General features: G+C 51.4%; 1 protein-coding gene across 1 annotated transcript in view; it reads right to left on the bottom strand.

Annotated features, from left to right (window-relative positions):
• CHD8 (chromodomain helicase DNA binding protein 8) overlaps window positions 1-25,780 on the bottom strand; it is a 37,839-nt gene extending 12,059 nt beyond the window's left edge. Inside the window, exons 1-25 of the mRNA XM_056864084.1 lie at window positions 25,026-25,780; window positions 22,718-23,107; window positions 21,507-21,883; window positions 21,292-21,406; window positions 20,039-20,233; window positions 19,861-19,929; window positions 18,071-18,126; window positions 17,339-17,456; window positions 16,420-16,503; window positions 15,840-15,977; window positions 15,063-15,184; window positions 13,921-14,164; window positions 12,233-12,409; window positions 11,116-11,259; window positions 9,527-9,782; window positions 8,449-8,662; window positions 7,354-7,549; window positions 6,398-6,565; window positions 4,992-5,171; window positions 4,078-4,188; window positions 3,284-3,495; window positions 2,922-3,121; window positions 1,850-2,006; window positions 1,071-1,160; window positions 172-275 (exon numbers count right to left, since the gene is read on the bottom strand). Coding sequence (XP_056720062.1) covers window positions 172-275; window positions 1,071-1,160; window positions 1,850-2,006; window positions 2,922-3,121; window positions 3,284-3,495; window positions 4,078-4,188; window positions 4,992-5,171; window positions 6,398-6,565; window positions 7,354-7,549; window positions 8,449-8,662; window positions 9,527-9,782; window positions 11,116-11,259; window positions 12,233-12,409; window positions 13,921-14,164; window positions 15,063-15,184; window positions 15,840-15,977; window positions 16,420-16,503; window positions 17,339-17,456; window positions 18,071-18,126; window positions 19,861-19,929; window positions 20,039-20,233; window positions 21,292-21,406; window positions 21,507-21,883; window positions 22,718-23,107; window positions 25,026-25,778 — 4,870 coding nt within the window. The 5' untranslated portion in view covers window positions 25,779-25,780. The remainder of the gene's footprint in view (window positions 1-171; window positions 276-1,070; window positions 1,161-1,849; window positions 2,007-2,921; window positions 3,122-3,283; window positions 3,496-4,077; window positions 4,189-4,991; window positions 5,172-6,397; window positions 6,566-7,353; window positions 7,550-8,448; window positions 8,663-9,526; window positions 9,783-11,115; window positions 11,260-12,232; window positions 12,410-13,920; window positions 14,165-15,062; window positions 15,185-15,839; window positions 15,978-16,419; window positions 16,504-17,338; window positions 17,457-18,070; window positions 18,127-19,860; window positions 19,930-20,038; window positions 20,234-21,291; window positions 21,407-21,506; window positions 21,884-22,717; window positions 23,108-25,025) is intronic.
• Window positions 25,781-26,599: the final 819 nt, after the last annotated feature.

Genomic DNA, 26,599 nt, shown 5'->3' with positions numbered 1-26,599 from the left:
GAAGCCAGCTGGGAGACCTTGGGCTACTCACACTCTCTCAGCCTCACCTATCTCACAGGGTGTCTGTTTGTGGGGAGGGGAAGGGAAGGTGATTGTAAGCCGGTTTGATTCTTCCTTAAGTGGGAGAGAAAGCTGGCATATAAAACCCAACTCTTCTTCCAGGCCACCTACCGTGCTTGAAGACCCCCAGCAGCAAAGACTTGTCAGCTTCCGCATCCCACCAGGCCGTGGGGACTTCTGCCTGATCCACCAGCGGAAACCAGATGTCAGTCTCACTGGTGGGCAGGAAAGGGATAGGGGGAAGGAGAACACAAGAGAAAAAGGAATGTCTCAGAGGATCGCACAACGAACACATTGCTTATATATACTTTTTATCTGTGCCAAGCTCATGAAAGGTATCTGATTAAAGGAGCTCTGACTCTGGAAAGCTCACACCCCGAAAATCCTGTTGGTCTCTTAAAGTGCCGCTGGACTTGAATCCAGCTGATCCAGCATAGCCGCTCTTATGTTAAACTGTGACCCAGTGAACACATGAAGCTCCCTGAATCAGACCCTTGGTCCATTAAAGTCAGTATTGTCTACTCAGACCGGCAGCGGCTTTCCAGGGTCTCAGGTTGAGGTCTTTCACATCACCTACTTGCCCGGTCCCTTTAACACAGTGGTTCCCAACCTTTTTTTGACCAGGGACCACTAGAACATTTTTGTTCGGTGCAGGGACCCCAAGGTTCAAAATAAAAATTCAGAGAATTTGAAAATAAACTTTAATCATAACTGTTAGTTAAACATTAAACTTAGAATAATATTTGAATATATATATTTTATAATAGAGAACTTTTAATTGAAAATATTAATTTATTATGGGTTTATAACTTTGTTTTGCGGACCTTAATTTAGTTCTTGCGGACCCCTGGGGGTCCACGGACCCCTGGTTGGGAACCAGTGCTTTAACAGGAGATGCCGGGGATGGAACCTGGGACCTTCTGCATGCCAAGCAGACGCTCTACCATTGAGCCACGGCCCCTCCCCAGTGCTAGGTGAGACGATGATGGAAGGGAAAGAGGGGGCATTACCTGGCAATGCTGCCTGCCAACACTTTCTCGGCCTGGTCCCCGATCACCTCCTGGCGCAGGTAATAAAGCATGCGCACCCGTAGCAGCACCCTAGGAGGGGGAAAAAACCCAATAGTCAATAGAACAGGGGGCTCCGTACATCCTTTATTTAACTGCCACCACTGGGAGTCTTGGTTTCTATGCCCTGCTTGTTGCCTTCCAGGTCAAACTGACCCAACCCGGCAGGACTTGTATCTTTTTACTGATTTTTGCTGTACGAGGGGTAACAAGTGAACAGAGTTAAGGGCCCTGCGACTGACTGTATAAATCTAATAAAATAAATTAAAAAATAAAATCTACAGGCATTACTTTTGCGGAGGACCTAATGGCAAACAAGGCGGATCATAAACCTGGAGGCAAAGACCTGAACGCATTTGCTAGGGTTGCCAACCTCTAGGTGGTGGCAGGAGATCTCCCACTATTACAACTGAGCTCCGGGCGACAGGGATCAGTTCCCCTGGAGAAAATAGCCGCTTTAGAAGGTGGGCTCTATGGCATTCTACCCCATTGAAGTCCTGCCCCCCCCCCAATTCCACCCTCCTCAGGCGACATCCCTAAGTTCTCCAGGTATTTCCCAACTTGGAGCTGGCAACCCTAGCATTCGCCCACCGCATGGGTCAGGAGCATAAGAATCTTGGCATTATGGGACATACAGCCGAGGCCGGACATACTTCCATCGCTTGCCCCCCACCCAAGTAGCTACGCCAATAGGTGGCCTCCGGACCACCACCCCCTCTTACTTGTTGCACTGATGCTTGAGGTGCTTCTTGTAGCCCTCATCCTGGAAGAGGGTATCCGGGTTGTACTTGCGAATCCATTCGGCTTTCTGGAGGTCGAAAGTAGTCTGGGACTTCACCTTCTTCCCCTTGCGGCCCCGGGGGACCGGGATGGACAGGCCTGTCCGAGGAACAGGAAGTGAGCTCAGGGGAGGGCCATGGCTCTCTAGGTACAACATGGAACCAGGGCAATAGGGATTAGGGAGATCCTGGCTTTTTCCATCACGCGTCAGCACACTGAACAAAAACAGATCTTAAAACTGGCGAGCCTTCCCTCCGAACCCCGACCCCAGGACCCTGAAAAGAGAGGATGCCTCTCTCAAGAGCCAGATGAACGCCACCTTCACATGCCCACTCCGCTCCACCATCTTGTGTTTTCTAGGCACAAGATGGCAGCAGAGGGAAGTGCCGTCAAGTTGCGACCGACTTATGGCAACCCCGTACGGTTTTCAAGGCAAGAGACGTTCAGAGAAGAAGAGTTGGCTTTTATATGCCGACTTTCTCTACCAGCTTACAATCAAACCAGCTTACAATCACCTTCCCTCCCCCTCCCCACAACAGGCACCTTGTGAGGGAGCTGGGGCTGAGAGAGTGTGACTAGCCCAAGGTCACCCAGCTGGCTTCATGTGCAGGAGTGGGGAAACAAATCCAGTTCACCAGATTAGCGTCCACCGCTCATGTGGAGGAGTGGGAAATCAAACCCGGTTCTCCAGATCAGAGTCCACCGCTCCAAACCACCGCTCTTAACCACTACATCGCCTGCCTCTGCGTAGTGACCCTGGACTTCCTTGTCTCCCACCCAAGTACTAAGCAGGGCCGATCCTGCTTACGTTTTGAGATCTAACAAGGCTGGGCTAGCCTGGGCCGTCCAGGTCAGGGCAAGCATGAGATGCACACCCAAGGAACATGCAAGGAGCACCCATCCCAACTAGCTTGTCATGCAACGGCAGCTGTAGTTTGGTCTAGGCCTCTGCAACGATGCAGGGAAGGAGCTCTCAGGGGTACAGGGAAGAAGAATAAAACAAGGGCCCCTTACCGGAATGATTCTGAAGCTCCTTAGCTTTGCCGTTCTCAACCGGGCTGATAAGGTCCCAAATGAATCCCTTGATGTTCTCATCGCCCCGGTAATGCATCAAGCAGTACACCAGGATGGCCCGGCAGATGATCTCCACATCCCGCTCGGACATGCGCCGCTTGAATCGCCCGTGCGACAGGATCTCCCGCCAGCGGCCCCAGCTGCCAAACAAATCCACAGAGGTCAGCGCCGCCTTCTCCCCCGAATGAAGACGTCCCTCCCCCCTCCCTCGTCCAGGGGTGGGGTTAAAAGGGCCAGGCCCCCCTGTCCGCCACGACCCACCAACCCTCTCGCCGCCACCCCCCCCCCCATATGCTACATACCCATAGACCAGCAGTTGTTTCTCCACCTGGAAGCAGTCCGTGCGACCGTACGAATGGTGGAGGGGATGGTGATGCCGGTCGTGGCGCCGGGAGCGCGGCCGGTCATCGTCGTCGCTTTCCAAGTCGGAGAACTCCACCAGGTCGTCGTCCTTCAGGGTGCTGAAGTGGCGGGTCTGCTTCCGCACCCGCGGAGTGTCGATCACCAGGTTGTTCTGGGGGGGGGGGGGAGGGAGACAAATGCCGGCCTCTATGAACAACCGCTTTCGGGCCCCTTCCAGGGATAATCCTCAAACACAAATCCCATCGAACCTGCACAACCAAATCTTGGCTCCAACGGGCAGGGGCTGGACAGCGTGTTGTTACACAGTGGCCATCTTTGTTTGAGGGAATTGCAAGCGTGAAAAGACTCCAAGAGTCATGATTGTGGAGTTAACTGAAATTGTTCTCCCTTTATTTGTACACAGTACTAACTTATATTGTAGGTGAAGTGCATTCAATCAGTGTTTTTAGTTCCTGACTTTATACAGTTTCCTTTTTTTCTTGTTTCTTTTTATAACTACTGATTGTAATTTATATGGATGCTGGTCTTTGGCTGGGACAATAAAGATTGATTGATTTGAATAGCATTAACAATAATCCCAGGTGAGCTTATTTGAAAGCAAGCCCCCGTGGAACTCAACCAGACTTCTGAGTAAACAAGCACAGGATAGGGCTGTACAGCCGCCAATCAAGTCTTGGCAGGGCCATCCCTTCTCAAGCCCAGCCCTAAGGCCCTCCCCGCTCCACCGACATACCTTGCTGTTCAGCATATCGAGGTCCAGATCTGCCTTCTTGGCCCATTTCTGCCAGAAGTTCGGATCGTCCAAGGCTATGTCTGTTCTGTTCTCAGAGGCCACGAAGCTCGCCTGGGGAAAAGCAGAAGAGAATTGCCGAGGACCATCTACGAGGAAACCCTTCACACTTGCTATTATGCGAGAAAGGTTTAAACAGGGCCTCCAACACCAAACCTGGCAGTTCTCAAGGAATCCAGAGAAAATTTCCCTTTAAAATAAAGAAAGTGAGTTTCTAGATCTTGTGGACACGGGAAATCCAAGTAGAAACAGACGTGAGTAGTAATTTGAAGTTTACCCTGGCACTCTTTGTCAAGGGGCGCCCCACAACTTTTTAAAACCTCTTTTTCGTCGGCAAAGCCTCCCGAAACATTAAGAACATAAGAAAGGCCATGCTGGATCAGACCAAGGTCCATCAAGCCCAGCAGTCTGTTCACACCGTGGCCAAACCAGGTGACTCCAGGAAGCCCCCAAACAAGACGACTGCAGCAGCACCATCTTGCCTGTGTTCCACTGCACCTGATATAACAGGCATGCTCCTCTGATCCTGGAGAGAGCAGGTCTGCATCGTGCAACATTGATACTCCTTTGAGAATTGTAAGCATGCTCCCCTGCACTGTTCATCTAGCGTCGATTGTAAGGCCACTAGAGGAACAGGGCTATCCTTTCTGGACTCCATATTACAGCCAGCATACTGCTGGTGGTACATACGCATTCTCTCCCCTCCCCTCCCGCGTCCCCCTTCTTTTCTAAGAACCACAACCCGACATCCCTTCTGAAGGCACCGAGTCGCTCCACATCCAGTAGCAGAGCCAAGAGCTCTTCTGGCCTGATGCAAAAACCCCAAAAAGGAGAAATGGGCAGGGGTGTGCCAGTACCTTGGCGAAAGTGGACCCCTTGCCTTCGCTCTCAATGGTGATGGTGGTTGTGCGGCGGAGCAGGATCTGGTCGATGTCTTCCTCACAGAACTTGGAGCCCTCGTCGTCCTCTTCCATGATGGCGGCATAAGCCCCCTTGCGCAGCAGGTCCTCAATCTCCTTCTTGGAGAATTGCTGGATCTGGGAGGAGGGATGTAGAAAAGTTGGTTTTTATACCCCGCTTTTTCTCTACCTTTAATGAGGCTCAAAGCTGCTCACAATCACCTTTCCTTCTTCTCCTTCCCCACAACAGACACCTTGTGAGGCAGGTGGGGCTGAGAAAGTTCTGAGAGAACTGTGACTGACCCAAGGTCACCCAGCTGGCTCCGTGTGGAGGAGTGGGGAATCGAACCAGGTTCTTCAGCTTAGTCTACCACTCTTAACCAGGAGAAAAGGGGAGGAAGTGGCTGTCTCCTCCCCCCTTATCTAGGCCTGGAAACCTGGAGCATCCTCCCCCCCCCCATCTCCACATCTCAAATTTAGAAAGCTTCTGTTAAAAGGGAGGGCAGCAGTGGTGAATTAAAAAAAGTGATACAAGTGTGAGGCAGTGCAGTTTATTGGTTAGTGTGCTGGATAAGGATGCAGGCGACCCAGGTTCAAATCCCCTCTGCCATGGATGGAAGCTTGCAGGGTGACCTTGGGCCAGCACACACTCAGCCTAACCTGCTTCACAGGGCTGTCGTGAGGAGAAAATGGAGCACGAGAGGTACCCTGAAGCCGCTTTTGGTCTCCAGTGGGGACAAAGGTGGGGTGCAAACGAAATCACAATAATAATAATAATAATAAATTGGGCGTAGGAGTTTTTGGGTTGGGCACGTGAGTTTCCGGATTGCGATCCAGTGTTAGGAAGACAGCACCAAGACTTGGGTGGGGGGGAATAAACCCCCCAACCTCATATTTGCGGCCCAATAAATGTCACACATCTATGTTCATTTCTGCAACAACTAAATTTGGGCTCCCTTTGCCCTGTTCCTCCTCCAGCCATTTTACCAAGTGTGGTCTCTCCATAGATTTGTACAAGGGCGCTATGACAGCCAGCAGTTCTCTATTCCCCGTCTAATTATGGCCAGCATGGAATTTTTATCGTCCTCTTCCTGCCTCCTTCACTTCAGTTCACAGAAAAATTGCAGCCGCTATGGCCAATCAATACACACGTAGAATAGGATTGTTCGTTAACAATCCACAACGCAGTCTAGGGTGTGTGTTTACATATTGTCAATACATTCAATACTATACACTATTACTATATATCAATTCCTAATATGCTAAGTGCGCCTTCAGTATCCTTCACTTCAATTAGCAATGCCCATGCAACATCGGCTCCCTCCGCCCCTTTCTTCCTCCTCCGCCAGCGCCGGCCATTTTACCCCGGCGATGCTGCCTTCTCGCCCGCTCATGGACTGCAGGACGGCCTTGTCCAGCCCCAGCTTCAGGCTGGCCTTGTCGAACATCTCGCGCTCATAGGAGTTGCGGGTGATGAGCCGGTAAACCTTCACCGCCTTGCTCTGCCCGATACGGTGGCAGCGGGCCTGCGCCTGGAAGGGGGGAACAGAACGAAGCGGGCACTGAGAAACCGCCACGGGCCCACCCTGGACAGAGAAAGGGGCTTTCGAGCACCCGGTTTTCAGCCCGATCGTGAAATGCCCAATGCTCCTCCATCGCTGAAGCTAAATGGTTCCTGGTGTGACCCAGGACCGGACATGCAACTGCTACAGCTCCCATATTTGCACTGCTCAGTGATTATATAAGCTAAATAAATTCTGGGTACATGACAAAGAGACGGAAAAACAGAGGATCCGAACAAATATGCCATATAGCCCTATTATATCCTGGGTTTCCCATGCCTGAAGTCAAACCTTCCAGCCCATGGGCTCTGTGGGGCCTTTCCCAAACAAAACAGAAAGTGGGCGAGGCCAGGTGAGGCCTATGCCCTCCAAAATAGTAAGTGGGTGGGGCCAGGTGAGGACCTTTGCCCACCAAAATAGAACGTGGACGGGGCCAGGTGGGGGCCTTTGCCCACCAAGGCTTCTAAAGGACCACTGGAGATCTGATAGGTTGCAAAGATTTTCAACAACGTTGCTGCCACCAGAGAACAAGGGTCTTCACTGTGTGAGTGAAGGTAAGCTGCAGCAGCCATTTTTTGTGTGTGGCTGGCTCCGCCTCCTGCCGTTTTGTGGCTGCGCCCACCACGCTGCATCAGAACGTCAAAGGGGCCTGCAGGCTCAAAAAGGTCGGGGGACCCTTGGGTCTAGGCAGCAGAAATGTGCAAGCTCGCAGGCATCGTGGAAGCCGGGTTCCTCCTCTCTGGGCGCCTCAGCCTTACCTGCAGGTCGTTCTGGGGGTTCCAGTCCGAGTCGAAAATGATGCAGGTGTCGGCCGCCGTCAGGTTGATCCCCAGCCCCCCCGCCCGCGTACAGAGAAGGAAGACGAAGCGGTCCGAGTCGGGCTTGCTGAATCGGTCAATGGCCGCCTGGCGCAAGTTCCCTCGTACCCGCCCGTCGATGCGCTCGTAGAGGTACCTGCATGGAGACGGGGAAGACACCCTTATATGGAACGCGTGACTTCAGCAACGGGCAACACGGGGCATGAGCGGCACTGCTACATCATGTCCTTGAGCTGTTCCTTGAGCAATACGGAAAGTGTCCAGCATTTCTAAGCAGAAACTGCACTTAGCAGGATGACATAAAGAGAGCCAGCGTGGAGTAATGGTTAAGAGCGGTGGACTCTAATCTGGAAAACCAGGTTTGATTCCCCACTCCTCCACATGAGCGGTGGACTCTAATCTGGAGAACCGGGTTGGCTTCCCCACTCCTGCACATGAAGCCAGCTGGGTGACCTTGGGCCAGTCACAGTTCTCTTAGAGCTCTCTCAGCTCCACCTACCTCACAGGGTTTCTGTTGTGGGGAGAAGAAGGGAAGGAGATAGTAAGCTGGTTTGATTATCCTTAAAAGGTAGAGAAAGTCGGCATCTAAAAACCAACTCTTCTTCTTGGGGAAGGATCGTAGCTCAGTGGTAGAGCATCTGCTTGGCATGCAGAAGGTCCCATGTTCAATCCCCAGCATCTCCAGTTAAAGGGACTAGGCAAGTAGGTGATGTGAAAGACCCCTGCCTGAGACCCTGGAGAGCCGCTGCCGGTCTGAGTAGACAATACTGACTTTGATGGACCAAGGGTCTGATTCAGTAGAAGACAGCCTCATGTGTTCATGCGTTCTTCTCTTCAATATAAGCACTGCCCCCAGGTCAGCTGTGGCTGATATGCCATGGCCTCTTCCACAGCTGAACAGAGTCGCAAAACTGAACACTGAACGTTTGTATGAACTTTCACCTACATATATTTTGCCTTCTCAAAACCTGCAGAACTAAGCTAAGGACTGCACTGGTTTCGCACTCGAGCCCCTGCTCAGCGCCCAACTCTCACCTCTTCTGAATGAGGTAGTCCTCCAAGATGTCAAGGCAGCGGACCATCTGGGAGAAAATCAGCACCTTGTGCCCACCGGCTTTCAATTTGGGAAGCAGCTTATCGATCAGCACCAGCTTCCCAGAGGAGCGCACCATGGCCTGCAAAGGGAAGTCGTGGGGCACGTGGTGGTGGCAGGAATCCCGGAACTCGGTCAGGATCTTCTCCTCTGCACCTGATTTTTTTTTTTTGGGGGGGGGGGAGAGACCATGGGAAGAGAGGAACCAAGCAGATCAGATTGAGACAGATTCTGAATACAAACTAACCTGAAATGGGTTTGAAGCCTGTAGCTAGGATTGTTCTAGCGTTGAGGGATAAACTAGAGGGAAGAGACACTGCTGTGATTCCAATAATCTCATACCCGAAATCCCATCGCTGCATAGAATTTCCTAAAATGTATTTGCTCTAGGAGCCAGCATAGTGTAGCAGTTAAGGTGTCAGACTAGGATCTGGGAAACTCAGGTTCGAATCCCCACTCTGTCATGGAAACTTGCTGGGTGACCTTGGGCCTGTCACATACACTCAGCCTCAACCCTGGCGAGTCTTTCGATGGGAGATCCCCAAGGAATACCAGGGTCGTGACGCGGAGGAAGGCAATGGAAAACAACCTCTGAACGTCTCTTGCCTTGAAAACTCTACGGGGTCACCCTAACTCAACTGTGACTTGATGGCAAAAAAAAGTTTTGCTCTAAGATTTCAGAGGAATAGAAATTTGCATTGTTCATAGAAAACAGATATGCTTCAAGTATTCACTTGATCATCTGTTCCAAACTTATTTGGAGTTTGGAAGCAATTGAAGCAGAACGGCCTCTGTCATTATGGTGAAGCAATAAAAAAAGATATCCATATTTCTGCACAAATTTTCCTTCCAAATGTCCTGTTCTGCTTTAACAGGTCAGGTTCTCAAAGGAAGATTAATCCTTTACTAGACTGTCTTTTCTGATTAGAGTGTGTTGTCACTCTTCTTCTTCTACCTCTGCACCCTTTTCTACAGTACCTGAATCCCATAATGTGCCCTCTTCTCCCCACCGGAACATACCATTGATGAGGTAGGGATGGTTGCAGCATTTCCGTAGCTCCATCATGGTGTTGAGCAGGTTGGGCATGTTGCTGTGACCCGCCCCCTTGGAGAGGAAGTTGAAGTTCTTCTCCAAGATGGCCCGATAGTACTTCTTCTGGATGTTGGTCAACTCCACCTCGATGATGGTCTCCTGCTTGGGGGCCAAGTTCTTCTCCACGTCTTCCTTCAGCCGCCGGAGCATCATGGGCTTCAGTATGGCCTGCAGCTTCTGGACCTGTGTCGAGGAGGAAGCATGGGGAAGCCCGCGGGTCAAAGCGAGAGCATGGCCGAGGCAGAAGAACGAGGGGGAAGGCGAGGCCATCGCAAAGGTCATTAATCCGCTTGGGACCGTAGATGCGTACGAGGAATGGAGGCCTAGGCTAGCCTGATCTCAACAGATCTCAGAAGCTAAGCAGGGTCGTCTCTGGTTAGTACTTGGATGGGAGACAGCCAAGGAAGTCCAGGGTTGCTACGCAGAGGCAGGCAATGGCTGACCACCTCTGTTAGTCTCTTGCCTTGAGACCCCTATGGCAGGGGTGTCAAATATACGGCCTGCGGGCCGGATCTGGCCCCTTGAGAGCTCTTCTCCGGCCCGCGAGCCAGATGAGGCAGCCACCTCCCCCAGTCCCAATCTGGGCTGGTGAGCGCGTAGCAGGCTCGCCAGCCACCCCCAAGCCCGCTCCCAATCTGGGCTGGCAGGCTTGCTGCAGACTCACCAGCTGAGCCAGCGTGGTGTAGTGGTTAAGAGCTGTGGTTTGGGGCTGCGGACTCTGATCTGGAGAACCGGGTTTGATTCCCCACTCCTCCACACGCAGCAGAGGCTAATCTGGTGAACCAGGTTGGTTTTCCCCACCCCTACACATGAAGCCAGCTGGGTGACCTTGGGCTAGTCACAGCTCTCTTCAAGCTCTCTCAACGCCACCTACCTCACAGGGTGTCTGTTGTGGGGAGGGGAAGGGAAGGGGATTGTAAGCCGGCTTGATTCTCCCTTAAGTGGTAAAGAAAGTCGGCATATGAAAACCAACTCCTCTTCTTCTTCTTCTCCTCCTGTCCCGATCTGGGCTGTCATGGCCCGGCTTGACCAAGTGACATTTATGTCATATCCAGCCCTCGTTAACAAATGAGTTCGACACTCTTCCCCTACGGGGTCACCCTAAATTGGCTGCAACTGGACGGAACTTTCCGCCACCACAAAGAACAAAGATGGGGAAGGGTCCATCTAAAATGGAGGGGGAAATATGGTGGACAAGAACCAAAGGGGGGGCTAAGAGCAAAGAGGAGTCTGCTAGTTAAAAAAGTGGAAGGCTGAGATGAAGGAGCTGATCGACGGCTTCTTGCCATGGTGACCTACTACAATCTCCTCATACAGAAGCAGCAAACCTCTGGGTACCAGTCTTGGGAGGCACTATCAGGGGAAGGCCTTGGCCTCTATGCCCTATTCGTCTGGCCCTCCAGGGCAACCGGCTGGCCCCTCTGTGAAACAGCATGCGGGACTAGAGCCGGTGGGTCTGATCCAGTGTGTGTGTGGGGGCTCTACTTATGCTCTCGTGGGGGCAGAGGAAGAGTACCTGCTCCTCGGTCTTGAGGTCGCCAAAGTCCTTGAGGAACTCCGATTCCGAGGGGAACTGGGAGGGCTCGAGGAAATGCAGGAGGCTGAAGAGCTCCTCCACCGTGTTCTGCAGGGGGGTGCCAGTCAGCAACACTTTGTGCTCCTGAAAAGGGCAGAAAGAAAGATGCTGAATGCTGTGCGGCAGGGAAGAGAAAGAGCCGGATTCCAGAGCGTGTCAATCTCACACACTCTCCGGGGAAGGGGCCGTGGCTCAGTCGGTAGAGTGTCTGCTCAGCATACAGAAGGTCCCAGGTTCAATCCCAGGCATCTCCAGTTAAAGGGACTAGGCAAGTAGGTGATGGGAAAGACCCCTGCCTGAGACCCTGGAGAGCCATGGAGAGGGGCTGTGGCTCAGTGGTAGAGCATCTGCTTGGCACGCAGAAGGTCCCAGGTTCAATCCCGGGCATCTCCAGTTAAACGGACTAGGTGGAGGCGGGGGGGAAAAGCTTCATCAGCATCCAGCCCCCTGCACAATCCAGGACATTCACAACTACCTTGCCCCCCACACCCCAGGTGACCCCTGCTCCCCTGCTTAAGGGGAGGAGCTGTGGCTCACTGGTAGAGCGTCTGCTTGCAAGCCGAAAGGTCCCAGGTTCAATCCCCGGCATCTGCAGTTAAAAGGGACTAGGCAAGTAGGTAATATGAAAGAACCCTGCCTGAGACCCTGGAGAGCCGCTGCCGGTCTGAGTAGACAATACTGACTTTGATGAACCATGGGTCTGATTCAGTATAAGGAGGCTTTATATGTTCATCTATATGCTCCATGCCAAGAAGATGGGCAAAACACCCTCCAGGATTTTCCTCCTGGCCAATCCAGCCTGGAGGAAAACTGCTTCCTGACTCCAAAGTGGCGATCGGCATCATCTTGGGCATGTAAAAAAGAGCCATGAGAGCCAAGCACTGACGCGACCCCTCCCGCCCTCCCTCTCATGATCTGTCTAAGTTCACAGACTCAACGTTGCTAACAGATGGCCAGGGGCTGGCTGTGTGCAAGAGTCAAATTTGCACTGCAGGTGAGGTGTCTTTCCTTCCCACCCCACCACTAATGGAGCGGAGGGGTGGTGGTGATGCCCTACCAAATCCATGTGCTTCAGACTGTCCAGCAGTTTACAGTTGCGGTTCTTCAGGCGGTGGGCTTCATCGATGATGACGCAACGCCACTCTATCTCCCGCAGCTCGGGGCAGTCGGACAGGATCATCTCGAAGGTGGTGATCAGGGCGTCGAACTTGTACGCGCCCGGGATCAGGCGGCCCTGCGGGCGAGAGGACGCAGCCATGTGACACAAGCAGCCTTCGGATTGCCCCTCCCCTCCTGCCCACCCCGAATATACTTGTATTTGTTAAGCTTCCATAGAATCACAGAGTTGGAAGGGATCTCCAGGGTCATCTAGTCCAACACCCTGCACAATGCAGGAAATTCACAATTACCTCCCCCCACACCCCCAGTGACCCCCTACTCCACGCCCAGATGGTCAAGGTGCCCCCCCTCTCATCATGTGCTTAAGGTCATAGAATCAGCATTGCTGACAGATGGCCATCTAACCTCTTCTTAAAACCTCTTCTTTCAGTCCTTTTGATTCTCCTAATAAATCCAGCGGGCAACACAGAGCCATTGTAAGGATCGGCTGAGAATAGTAAGACCTTGACTGAGGGAATGTGTATGAGCCTTCGAGAATCAGTACTTCTTTCGTCAGATACGAATCAAAATGGCGACCCCCACCCACTCCAAGTTCTTATATCGCAGTCAGAAGGTGGGAGGGGTGTTGTGAAGAAGGAACTCAGGATGCAGAGGTACCATCATGCACATTATAAATCAGATTAGAGCAGAGGAGAAATTATTTGGCGCAGAAAAGTAGCATTTGTAGTGACAGAAGAAACCTATGTCCCCATTCAGCCTTATATATTCAGATATAAGGACCTGGAGATCGCCATTCCAACTCGTATCTGACGAAGAGAGCTTTGGCTCTCGAAAGTTTATACCTCAAAATCCTTGTTGGTCTCCAAGGCGCTACTTGACTCGAATCTAGCTCTCCTACCGCAGACCAACATGGCTATCCTCTGAAACCATCTCCCTGGATTCCTGTAGTTGCTAAAGCTGTAATAGTAATAGAAAACAGCAAGAGTCCAGTAGCACCTTAAAGACTTAACAAAATTTCTGGCAGGGTATGAGCTTTCGTGAGTCACAGCTCACTTCTACAGACGCGGCTAGAAGGCGCACATTCTAGCCATATCTGAAGAAGCGAGCTGTGACTCACGAAAGCTCAACCCCTGCCAGAGATGTTGTTGTCTTTACGGTGCTCTTTTCTACTGCTACAGATAGACTAACCTGGCTACCCATTGTTTGATACTGATCTGACTCTACAAACTTTTTAAATCGATGGCTGCCTTTTCTAGAATATGTGGGAAAGGGGGCATCACGAAGTAAACGATGCCCACGAAGCTATTGTATGATTTGCATTTATTAAGTTGCCCTAAGTGAATACAACAAATGATATGATTTCTGTCAAAAGTACTGATGTATAATATTGGAACATATATTGGAACCACGTATTGAAACATATCTCGACTGTACAATGTTTAACCCACTGTTGTTGTATTTTTATTTTGTTGTTGCTGTGATTATAAAATTAACTTAAAATAAAGAGGGTTTTTTTAAATGGAGCACCTCCCCTTCAAATCTGCTTTGCTTTCCTCCCGTCACCCTGAACATACGTCCTCCGGCTTTGCCCCCCGCCCCCCCACTCAGCCCGTAGCCCTCCCGTACCCGGGAGTCTTTGCAGTACATCTCATACTGCTGGATCATCTGGCGGGAGGCCAGGCTGCCATGGTAGACGATGGTGTTCATCTCGGTCCAGGTGTTGAACTCCCGCTCCCAGTTGGTGATGGTGGAGAGCGGGGCGATGACCAGGAAGGGACCCCGGATGCCCACGTTGTACACCTCCTGGAGGAAGGCGATGGACTGGATGGTTTTGCCCAGACCCATCTCATCGGCCAGGATGCAGTTTTGCCTGAGCAGGGGCAGAAGAGAGGGGAGGGGAAAGCATCATCAGCCAGGACCGTTCTACTGCAGATCAACCAGCCAACCCTCTGAAAGGGTAAGTGGGGAGGCACTGCCATAGAGGCCACCTGACCACAGCAGCTGGAAGATGTCCTTCTGTGATGGAGAGAAGGAGGCAAGCAAACCTGAACTTGGTATTTACAGCTGGCAGTCTAAGCCAGAGTTTGTTGTGCTATGAAGAAGAGTTGTTTTTTATATGCCGACTTTCTTTACCACTTAAGAGAGACTCAAACCGGCTTACAATCTCCTTCCCTTCCCCTTCCAACAAGACACCTTCTGAGGTAGGTGGGCTGAGAGAGTTCGGAGAGAACTGTGACTACCCCAAGGTCACCCAGCTGGCCTTATGTGTAGGAGTGGGGAAACCAACCTGGTTCACCAGATTAGCCTCTGCTGCGTGTGGAGGAGTGGGGAATCAAACCCGGTTCTCCAGGAGTGGGGAATCAAACCTGGTTCTCCAAACCACCGCTCTTAACCACTATGCCATGCTGGCTATCTGAATGCAGCTGTAGTTTCCAGTTGCAAGAATCTCAGAATTTTTTAAAATTGTTTTATAAAAAAAAGGACCAGGCAAGTTTCTAGTCCTCAAGCTTGTGACGAGATTTTCAAAGTGGTGGTTTTGTGAGTGTGTGCTGGGGGGGTGGGAAATGGCTGGTGAAGATTCAAAAGCTGCAAAGAGATCAAAAGATTTGCAGGTGAGGGGCCAGAGAGCTCCTGGACACTGTTGTTGTATAGGTCAGAGGGCTCACACCTTGTGTTACCCTGTCACAGGCTTAGCACTATGGAGAGAAATCCCTGCCGAGGCTGACAACGGCACCCCCACATCCATTCGGGCTTTCCTTCGCGGTTACCTGTTGTACCAGTTGAAAAGCAGCCAGTTCACCCCCTCCAGCTGATATTCTCGCAGCTGGTTGCCATTTTTGTACTCGTGGGAAAGCTCCAGCTTCTTCCAGGAACCTGCCTGGGGGCGAGCCTGAAAAACAGCAAACAGACCCTGGTGAATCAAGGAGGCCAATGGGCAAAGAAGGCTACAGCACACGGAACCCGTGCTCCAAAACTGACCAATGCAAAGCAAACAGACCAGGTATTAATAAAATATTTGGCACAGTGTATAGAGAAATTCCTAGGGTTTCAAGGCAAGAGAAGTTCAGAGGTAGTTTCTGCCATTGCCTGCCTCTGCTTAGCGATCCTGGACTTCCTTGATGGTCTCCCATCCAAGTACTAACCAGGGCAGAACCTGCTTAGCTTCTGAGATCTGATGAGATCAGGCTAGCCGGGGCCAATCCGGGTTAGGACAAAGGCCGGTGAGGAGGGATTGCCAAAGCCACCTTAAGAAAAAAAAAAACCTGCACAGCCAATCAAATCTCCAATGGCCAATCAGAATCCTTGCTGGGCAAAACCCCACCTCCCCCCCCCCCGCCTACTTTCTAAGAACACTTGGCAGGCACCAGGAAAGATGCTGGTGGATGCCCTGGCACCTTCAGGCACTATGTTGGGGACCCCAGCATTACACACACTCATGATCAGGGGTTCCAAATCCCACAACAGACAGAAGGGAACTAGAACAGCAGAGATTTCTGCGGATCAAGATTTTTTTGGGGGGGGGGTCCTGCCGGGTCATCACTCACCACCCGTTTGAGCTCGGGGTGCCTGGACTGGATGCGCTTGAACTCCCGGACCTTCCCCTCGTCCACGTCTTCCTTGAGTTCCCATGTGCTGTCCTCGTAGGGCAGCGAACACCACTTCACCAGGTAATAGATGACCGGCTGGCATGGCATTCAAGAGGAGAAAAAGAAGTAGGTTTTTATATGCCGACTTTCTCCACCACTTAAGGAAGTCTGAAACAGGCTTACAATCACCTTCCTTTCCCCTCCCCACAACAGACACCCTGTGAGGTAGGTGGGACTAAAAGAGTGTGACTAGCCCAAGCTCACCCAGCTGGCTTCACATGCAAGTGTGGGGAAACAAATCCGGTTCACCGGATTAGCCTCCACCGCTCGTGTGGAGGAGTGGGGAATCAAACCCGGTTCTCCAGGTCAGAGTCCACCGCTCCAAACCACCGCTGTTAACCACTACATCACGCTGGCTCTCAGAGAGACAGGCAGATGCTGACCCCCGGCTCGGCTCCCCGCAAGACACCCCACGCCCAGCTGCGATGCAGCACGCCCTTTTCTCCCGCGACCCCCCTCCCCCTCCCCAGTGAGGCACCTCTCCGTTATCCTTGTCGATGCTGTGCGACTCGTCCAGGATGCGGTCCACTTCCACGTAGTCCGGGTTGAAGGGCTCCTCGTCCTATGGAGATGCAACACTGGGCATTAACGCATGGGCAGAATGTTCCTGGTTCACTCCTCTGTTATCCCACAATATTTTAATCCCACAATATTTAAGTCTGGATAATCAAACGCATGACTCCAGCCTATCCCACATTAAGTCTGAAACAAGTAGCTGCTGGAGGCTCCCCGTGCGTTTGAACCAACCATATAATGTGGGATAGTTCGCAATGCGGGATAGCAGGGAAGTGACATCGCCCAAGGATTGGCTGAGGAGTTATCCAATCAAAGGGCGATTCTCCCCCTTTTTTTTTCTTTGAACGCCAGTGTTCCGGTATACCATCGTCTCAACCTGTCAATTAAAAAAAGGCGGGACGGGAGACCGGAAGCAGCAATTGCTCGCACAGGAAAGGGGGCGGGACGGGGGACAGGAAGCGGCACTTGCTCGCGCAGGGAAGGGGGCGGGACGGAGGAGACCGGTAAGGAGCATTAGTAGCGAGCTAGCCGAGTAATTACACGCACGTCGGCGTTCCGGTAATGTAGTGGAATTAAAAAAAAGTAGCGGATTAGAACCGAAAAGATCGCTATAAACCAGGGATTGATTAACCCGGGGTTTTTTGCCTTAATTCGCGACTAAGGTGGGTCCGATGCGCAGCCCTTGGACGGTCGTGCGTGTGGACCATGGAGATTCGCTACTATTAAGGCACAAAAGCGAGACAAATTGGCCGTGCGTTAAGCCCCACAGAAGGTGAGCCAAGGGGGAGTGCACCACGCCACACAGGGGCGGGGCTCGAGGATCGGGGGGGCGCATCCGTGAGCCAAACTCCCCCACTCCCGGTTCGACAAAGCGCTCATACCTCATGGAAGAAGTGCCTCATCTGTGCCATCTTGGTCTTAAAGCGCTTGAGCTTCTGGTGAATCCGCTTGTCCTTCTCTAGCTGGGCGATGGTGGCCCATTCACAGTGCAGGTAGGAGCTTGGGGAAAGAATTGGTGACATGGTTGGGTAGGTGGGGGAGTCGAAGAAAAAACAACAACCCCAAGAACCTCCACAGAAATGGAGGAAGAGGTACATAACCATAAAGCCAACTCTCTTCCTGGGTGGTACAATCCAGTCCTGCAGAGGCCAAGAATTGAGTTTCCCAGCCCCTACTGCAGGGGTGGGGAACATTTTTTCCGCCAAGGGCCATTTGAATATTTATAACGTCATTCACGGGCCATACAAAATTATCAACTTAAAAATTAGCCGACCAATACGTTTCTCCATGGCCCGGGTGAGAAAGGGTTAACACAGTTTCTTGGGCAGTCCTAGCAGCTCCATAGCTACCGACTCTTCTGCAAGGGGGAAATAAGGTTCCTTTTCTTGGCAAAACAAACTCACATCTGCCTTGAATAGAGGCTATTCCTGTCCGCGGGAGGGGGCGGATCGCCAGTCTTAGATCCTTCTGAGCTATAGATCTGCCAGGACCCACGAAGGGCCAGACCAAATGATTCTGCGGGCATTGAACGGCCCCCGGGCCTGACGTTCCCCACCCCTGCCCTACTGGGAAACACGCTTGCAAATTAACAAAGAGAGTCGAGTCACACTCACTAGTTCTTGTATTTCACAAAGAACTCTTCTGCCTCCGTGAACTGTCCGTTGGGGAGCTGTAGAAGGGGGGGGGAAAGAGGGGGGTCAGAAGAGCAATGTAAGGGAAGAAAAAGCAGATGACCAAGCACTGGGCAGAAGCAATTTATGACCTGGTCCTAAAGCTCTCCTACGTCTTTACTATAAGGGCCTTAACGCCCATGCCACTAAGGTGCAAGGCAGGGTTATGTAGTGGTGACTGCCCTAGATAAGGAAGAGTTATCTTCACAACCCCACTCAGCTGTTAGGCAGTCCCGCTCTCAGCCTAACAGGCCTCACAGGGTCATCGTGAGGATAAATCAGAAAGAGAAGAAAATCAGGAGAGCCATCCTGAGTTTCTCAGAATGAAAGGTGGGATAAAAAATGAACCATTAAAAAAAAATTTTTAAGATAATGTAAAGCCACTTTGGAAATATTAGTTTGATGGGCACTGATTAATGCACAGGAATGTAATTTGATGGTGGGCTCTGGTCTAGGAAGATTCCTTCTCGGCGGGGAAAAGATTATTTTGCACAGTGCCACAAGACCCTTTTTTATTTATGCTGCAACAGACTCCTTGCTGGAATTATTACAATGCAGTTTTAATAAACCAACGTATCAGCACAAGCTAAACACAAATAAAACATATTAAAACAATTTTTAAAAAGATCTTAACGTCATTAAGCGATAATTTCATTCAGCTGTTTTAATTAGCTCTGACACCTGGAGAGCAGACCCCCAAAACTGAGGGCCTTTCTCCCCACCCAAACAAAAAACCCTTGAACTAAGAAGGCAGCTGTCAGAAGGCCTTGATAGTGGCCTTGAAGATAGCGCCTGAGAAGGTGGAGCCAGAGAGCTGACACTCTGAGCTGAGACAGAGGAAGGATTCGAAGCGTGGAACCAGCCTGAGAGGAGGCTGAGAAAGTAGTGGAAGCTTGAGACCAGCCAGAGAGGGCTGTGTGAGATTCAGAGCTTGGTAGCAAGACCAAGCGGAAGCCAGACTATACTCTGTGAACCTGAGGGGGGTTCAACCTGAGGGGGGTTCAGTGAAAGCCAAAGCTATTGACACACACAACCTGTGGGAGTGACAGGAGTGAAAACTGGGTTAAAGACTGAGGGCCCATTCTCAAGTCACAAGGGGAATTAGTCTCTGAGGTGGAGCTCTTCCAGTAGCAGGAAGGTGGGGAGCATTACAGCCGCTAAGGTTGGGGTAGTCAGAGAGAGAGCTAAGCTGGGGACAGAGTTTTGAGAGTCTGAAGCTGAATGACAGACTGAGAGTCTGAACGTCTGAATAGTAGTTCTAAGGGATAGAACTAAAGCTGAAGCTGAATGTGTATAATAGTTCTGAGAGATAGAACTAAGCTTGAGAACTGAGAACTGAAGGAACTTGTGTGTGAAGAAAACATCTAAGCTATTTCTCTGAAGTAATCTTGCTTGTATCAATCTAACTCTGAGTTTTCCCTCCAAAATATTCTGCCTTTTCTTAAAAACCAATCTCTGTAAGTTCTCTTTAATAAACTTCCCTGTTTTCTCTGTTTAAGGTGAAAAGCCTCTTGTCTCCTATTTCTCACTGAGGTAAATACGGGTGTGGGACTGGAGGAGAAGAAAGAAATAATTCTCCTCACAAATATACTCAGGCCAACGCCTTTTCCCCTCAGCATATACGGCCGGGCTGAGTGAGTGGGATATTGAAGTGGTTGGAAGGGGGGGTGCGTCATAGCGGCCGTGGAGCGTTCCTCTTTCCCAGCTGGCTAAGAGCGGAGACATTTTCTTACCTCCTTCTTCACCACCCGCATGGATAACACTTTGTCTACGATAGCGGCATCTTCCTCACTGGGATTTTCCTTGGGGGGCGGGGGAGAAAAAATCCAGGGGTAAGAACAAACGAACTGTGGAAAATGGCCCATCGGCTTTACTTGACGCCCGACTCCTTGCCCGTCGCAGAAACCCTACCACAAAGAACTGCATGGAAGGCAGCGTCTCCCCCTCTGGTATCGGCTCCGGGGCGGGGGGTTCCGGGACAGGGGGTTGCTCGGTCTTGATGGGCCCCGTCACGTCCAGTTCTTCGTCTTCCTCATCATCCGTGATCTTGATGTCCAGATCCTCCGTGTACTTTTTCCGCTTCACCTGCCGGTTTGAGCGCCGTTTCTGGGGGACGGAGAGTAACAAAAGCCAAAAGCTCACACCTTGCTCCAGGTCAAGGCAAATTTGTGAATTTCTTCTCGCTCTCCAATTCCCGCTTTGGGGGTGGGGGAGATAAACCCTTACCAGAAAGATCAGAACTCAGTAGCGCCAGCCAAAATACACAACCATGGCTCTCAGGGGGACATTTCCCCTTGTGCCGGTTGTTCCCAGATTGCTCTATCTTTGTAGCCCTTATATAATATTTTTAACCCCTTTCTCTATACAGGCAAAAAATGACCAAGTTATGAATAAAATAGCACTGAACACCGAGCAAACACAAGACGATTAGAGCATCATGGGCTCAGAGAAGCCTGGCCTTGGCAGGGGAAGAGGGGTAGAAGATTGATAAAATAAATAGAAGAAGAAAAAGAGTTGGCTTTTACATGATGACTTTCTCTACCACTTAAGGGAAAATCAAATCGGCTTACAATCACTTTCTTTCCCCCACCCAACAGACACCTTGTGAGGTAGGTGGGACTGGGTATGTTTAGCCTGAAGAGGAGAAGACTGAGAAGTGATATGATAACCATCTTCAAGTACTTGAAGGGCAGTCATATAAAGGAGGGCACCGAGTTGTTTTCTGTTGCTCCAGAAGGTCGGACCAGAACCAACGGGTTGAAATTAAATCAAAAGTTTCTGTCTAAACACTAGGAAGAATTTTCTAACAGTTAGAGCAGTTCCTCAGTGGAACAGGCTTCCTTGGGAGGTGGTGAGCTCTCCTTCCCTGGAGGTTTTTAAGAAAAGGCTAGATGGCTATCTGTCGGCTATGCTGATTCTATGACCTTAAGCAGATCATGAGAGGGAGAGCACCTTGGCCATCTTCTGGGCATGGAGTAGGGGTCACTGGGGTGTGTTTATGGGGGGGAGATAGTTGTGAATTTCCTGCATTGTGCAGGGGGTTGGACTAGATGACCCTGGTGGTCCCTTCCAACTCTATGATTCTATGATTCTTAGGGAAGCAAAATGCTTCCAGCGACTTCATCACCCCCACCTCCTGAAGTATGTCCACCCTTTGGCCTCACCTGGACACTGCTCTCCTCCTCCTCGCGCGGGGACTGGGACGGCATCACCTCGGCGTCCGAATTGTCAGAAGAGGCGTTGCGTTTTCGCTTCTTCCCCACTACCGGAGTGATGGTGCTGGAAGGAATGAGGGAGAGAGGATGGGACAAAGGATACAGGATTCCACTCCGAAGAACACTGAGGGGCTCAACGAGACATCCCACATGTTACCCCTTACCTGGGCTTCCCCCGCCCTTTGCTCTTGCCGGACCCCCCTTGGCCCCTGCCCTTGCGAGGACGCTCCTCCTTGGGGACGCGCTCTCCTCCGCCCTTCCGGCGGCGCTTGCGCTCGCCCGTCTCCTCCGGGCGCACACTGGGCAGCTCATCCTCATTGAGGACGCGGGGAATGTTCTGCTCGCCCCGCGCACGGGCCCTGGCAATGGCCTCTGCTACAATCCGATTGGCTTTCTCCTGCTTTTTCTGGTGCTCCAGCTTGCGGGACTCGTCCGAGCTGCTCCGTGTGGTCCCGCTGGACGAAGGGAGGGCCGCTACCTCGCTGCTGCTTAGCACCTTGACAACCGAGAGGCCCGAGGAACTGCCCTGGGAAGAGCTGGCCTGCAGAGGATGATGGAGAAAGGCAAGCACCGGTCAGAAAAGCATTAAGAACATAAGAAAAGCCGTGCTGGATCAGACCAAGGCCCATCAAGTCCAGCAGTCTGTTCACACAGTGGCCAATCAGGTGCCTCTAGAAAGCCAACAAGCAAGACGACTGCAGCAGCACCATCTTGCCTGTGTTCCACAGCACCTAATATGATAGGAATGCTCATCTGATCCTGGAGAGAACAGGTATGCATCATGACTAGTAACATGCATAGCCCTATCCTCCATGAACATGTCCACTCCCCTCTTAAAGCCTTCCAAGTTGGCAGCCACCACCACATCCTGGCATTGTGGCTTTGTGCGGGGTATACCAACGTGGGCCCGGAATGAGGCAAGAGGGAACGAGGTTGCCAAAATGTGCTCTGGAAGCTGAAGATGGGGCAACTACTTTCTTCAGCTTCTCTACCGGGTCTTCCCTCTACCCACGCTCCTAGGTCTTTCAGCCTGGCAATTTACACACACACGTATCTGGCGCAAAAAATGATTTTGTCTCCAGACATGTTGTGTATTTATTAATTTAGTGTACGCTGCATAATAAATAATATCAGTATTTCATTATAATTTTCAGCTCAACTTTTAGGTTCTTTGTCTAGTTAATTAAGGTTGAGGTTATTTTTCTTCCCTTTTCGTTAGCTCTGGATGTGTTGTGGCAACAAGTGACGAAACCGATTACCCGAAAAAGCTGCCCCACACGCAGTCCTGATGGTAAGTTTGAGCTCTGTCCCCCCATGACCCAGAACCCAAGACACCCTTACACAAAGCCGGCCCGGCAAACGCCACTCCCCTTACCTGCGGCTGCAACACGACCTTGAGGGGCACCGTCACCCTCTGCCCCGTGCCCCCCACCACCTGGGCCTGCTGCACAGAGGAGATGCTCAGCGGGGCCTGTGGGCCCGAGGCGCCGGCCGGTGGCTGCTGCAGGAGCTGGATTTTCTGGGTGCCGGGCTGGCCCCCGGGCAGGGGCTGCTGCTGCTGGCCGGGCTGCTGGACCTGCAGCTGGATGGTGACCACCTTGGCCGGCTGCCCCGGGGCCCCCTTGGCCTGGCTCAGGGCCGCCAGCTGGTTCCCCTGCAGCACGATCTTGCCTGGCAGGCTGCCCAGGACCACGTGGCGTTGGCCCGGTGGGCCGCCCCCCACCGGGGGCTGCTGGAGGACCAGAGTGATGCGCTTGGACTCCCCCTAGAGGAGAGGAGAGGAGAGGAGAGGTCAGTCCCGGACCATCTCCAGCGCCCATGCATTAAAAGAGGCTTACATCCCCACACAAAAAAGACTGGATACAAAAGATGCTAGAACCGTTGGAAATGGCAAAACTCACTGCATTGATAAACCAAAAAGACAATGTACAATTTATGGGTGAATGGGAGGCGTGGAGGGTTTACTGTGAAAATGAATTTCAAATGGGGACGTTCAAAGGTTACTCATTGATCTAATCCATTTTTTATTATTATAAATAATGCCTAATAATTAAAAGTTACAATTACTATATTATGGTTAATTTGAAATAATGAAATTTATTATTTGAAATAGTACGTAATTACAATCTAATTGATAGTGAACAAAGAAATTACATTTAATTATATAAAATATTAAGATTAGAATTTTTATACAAGAGAATACATAAATTTATAACAAGATGGAGGGGGTGAAGGGGAAGTGAAGGGGAAGTCTTAATTTTTACTTAAAGATAAAATGTACTTTCAACAATATTATATATTTTTTCTCTTTGTTGATGACTTTTATCAATTGTTTAAATGTTTGATTATAATATTATGGAAAACAATAAAAAACTGTTGTTTTTTTAAAAAAGAATTCATTGATTGATTTGTTGCATTTACATCCTGCCCTCATTTCTCGCCAGCCAGACTCAGAGCAGGTGACAACACAATCGTAAAACAGCAATTAAGGTAGCAGATGAAGGTATGGGATCAACAGCAATCAAAATATGCATCAAAACATACTTTAAAATTCCCTACATCATATAACATAGTAAACAAGATGGCATTTTAATTCCGGATCACATCTACTAGACCAGTGGTTACCAAAGTGGGTAGTACTACCCTCTGGGGGGGGGGATTACCTAGGGAGCCACTAAGAGGCAAGGGGGCAGCAGGGGGGCGCTAGAGGTGGGCCCCTTCAACTGTGTTGTTGGGGGGTAGGGGGCGCTGGGGTTGAGTTTGTGGATCCAAGAGGGCGGTGGCCCGAAACGTTTGGGAACCACTGTACTAGACAGACCTGGTTGGCAGTGGACCCCCAAACCAAGTGGAGGAGTGACGATGGGGAGGCCAGCAAACAATGGTAACGGTTAAACTTATCCTCGCTACAGGTTGAGTATCCCTTATCTGGACCACTTGGGACCAGAAGTGGTCTGTATTTTGGATCTTTCAGTATACTGGAGTATTTTGGAATTTTTGCATAGACATAATGAGATCTCTTGGGGATGGGACCCAAATTCATTTATGTTTTATATACACTTTACACGCCTGAACATAATTGTAAACAATATTTTTTAAATATTTTTTTGTACACAGAACCATTAGAAAGCAAAGGTGTAGCTATCTCATCAGAATACCTGTATCAGCTGTTAAACAAGAGCAACATTGAACAAACTAACGGCTGGTTTTCAGCCTCCACCTACGATGCAGTGAACACTATTTTATTTTTTTAGGTGAGAGGAAGAAGAATTAGTTTTTATAAGCTGGTTTTCTCTGCCTTTTTTAAGGAGAATCAAACTGGTTACAATCACCTTCCCTTCCTCTCCCCACAACAGACACCATGCGAGGTAGGTGAGGCTGAGAGTTCGGAGAGAACTGTGACTGGCCCAAGGTCACCCAGCTGGCTTCATGTGTAGGAGAGGGGAAACCAACCCGGTTCTCCAGATTAGAGTCCACCACTCTTAACCACTACAGGATGCAGTGCTGAGGCTTGTACCAAATCCAGTCACTGGTTCACCGTACGTAATACTGCCTACTCCAATCGGCAGAGGTCCTCCAAAAGCCAATCATCTTTCCCAAGCCTTCTACCCGAGATCTGTTTATTCCCCTCCCCCGCAAAAAAACCCCAACCCACCCATTGCTCCCCACATGCACTGGAAGCCCACCTGTGCAGGGGTCGACGTCAATGTCACAGCTGGCTTCAGCGGCGTGGCCCCCGTGGTCCCGCCCGGTTGGCTCTTGATGGGCTGCAACACCAGCTGCTTGACAGGCCGGCCAGGCTGGACGAGACGATGCAGCGTTGCAGGGCCCCCGGCCCCCGGGGAGACTTTGGTGGCCAGCACCGCATTGCCCGAAACAATAGACATCCCCGGCCGCAGCGGGGTGCCCGTCAGCACCTTGGCGAAGGTCACTTTGCCCCCGTTGGCCGCCCCGATGGGCTGGGCTTGAATCTGGGCCACGTGGGCCCCCGTCATTGAACCGCCCGCCGGTGCCTTCAAGATGACGATCTTTGGGGTCGGAGGAGGGGCCGCTGCCTGCTGGCCCCCGGTGGAGGAAGAGGGTACTACAGTTGATGTGGTGGCACCGGCGGAAGAGACGCCCATGAATGGGTTGCCTTGGCTTAGGACCTCCTGATCTTGAGGGGCCTGCAGGAGTCCCGGTTGGTCCTGTTGAGGCAACTCGGGCGCCACCTCGGGTTGTGCGTCCGGGAGAGCCAGGGCCTGAGGCTGGGGGGGCTCCGCCTGCGAGGGGGGCTGCTGTTCTTTGGACCCGCTGGCCAAGGAGTCCAGGGCCCCGCCCGGGAGCCCCAGGGCCTCCTCGATGGGGTCAGGGGCCCCCTGGCTGAAGCTCTCGTCGGTCAACGAGTCCAGGCCAAAAAGGTTGGGGTCGTCAAAGAGATCCATGATGGGGTCCGCCATGTTGAGGGATGGGGGGAAACCGGCTCCCGAGCTGGGGAGGGGGGTTTCAAGAGTTCCCCTCCCCAACTTCAACTGCGGTTCGGTTCCTGGAGTGACACGATCAGGTGGGGCAGAACCTCAGGGCGGAGCATGTGGTCTAGAACTGGCTGGAAGAAGAAATGGAGAGTACCGCATGAGAAAAAGGAACACACCTTCAATGTCCCAGCATGCACTGCTGCTTATAAGCCCCGCCTTTTACACGCCCATTCCGCTCCCGTTGTCCCAGATGCCTGCATTCCCATCTGCTATCGAACACACGGTGGGGCCATCCAAAGAAACCCTCCTAGCAGAAACCTCTACCAAGAGGAGATGCTAACTGATTTGTATCCAACGGTCGACTCTTGTGTAGCTGTGAACATCTCTAAAAAGACTGAGAAAAACCCAACAAGCTGCCAAGCATCCCAAAGAGTTATCACCTCCACAAACAGGGAAAGATCTGGTGTTGAGCAATGCGGAGGCAGACTGTGGGTCTATTTTATGACCAACCAGCCTGGCAACCCCGCCCCTCTTTTTAACTCTGTTCGCTCCACAATTCTCTTTCCCTGGAAGTTTTCGGGGGGTTGGATCCGGCCCGTGGGCCTTATGGATGACGCCCCTGCTCTAAGGCTCACAGCCCAGCAGAAGACCCGCACCTGCCAAAGATGACGGGTCACTTTCCCTTTTGGCAGAACTTCCTGGAGGCATTGGAGACGTTGGCACAAGAGACCACCGTCTTTGGCCGCCTTCTCCGGCCACCTCTCGCGAGTGGAGACCCTGCTCAGGGTCCAAGCCTGGACGAGATC

This window comes from Euleptes europaea, chromosome 18, assembly GCF_029931775.1.
Source record: "Euleptes europaea isolate rEulEur1 chromosome 18, rEulEur1.hap1, whole genome shotgun sequence".
NCBI classification, from domain to species: domain Eukaryota; kingdom Metazoa; phylum Chordata; class Lepidosauria; order Squamata; family Sphaerodactylidae; genus Euleptes; species Euleptes europaea.
Note: the sequence above shows the minus strand (reverse complement) of the source record. Positions and strands in the feature narration are given on the sequence as shown.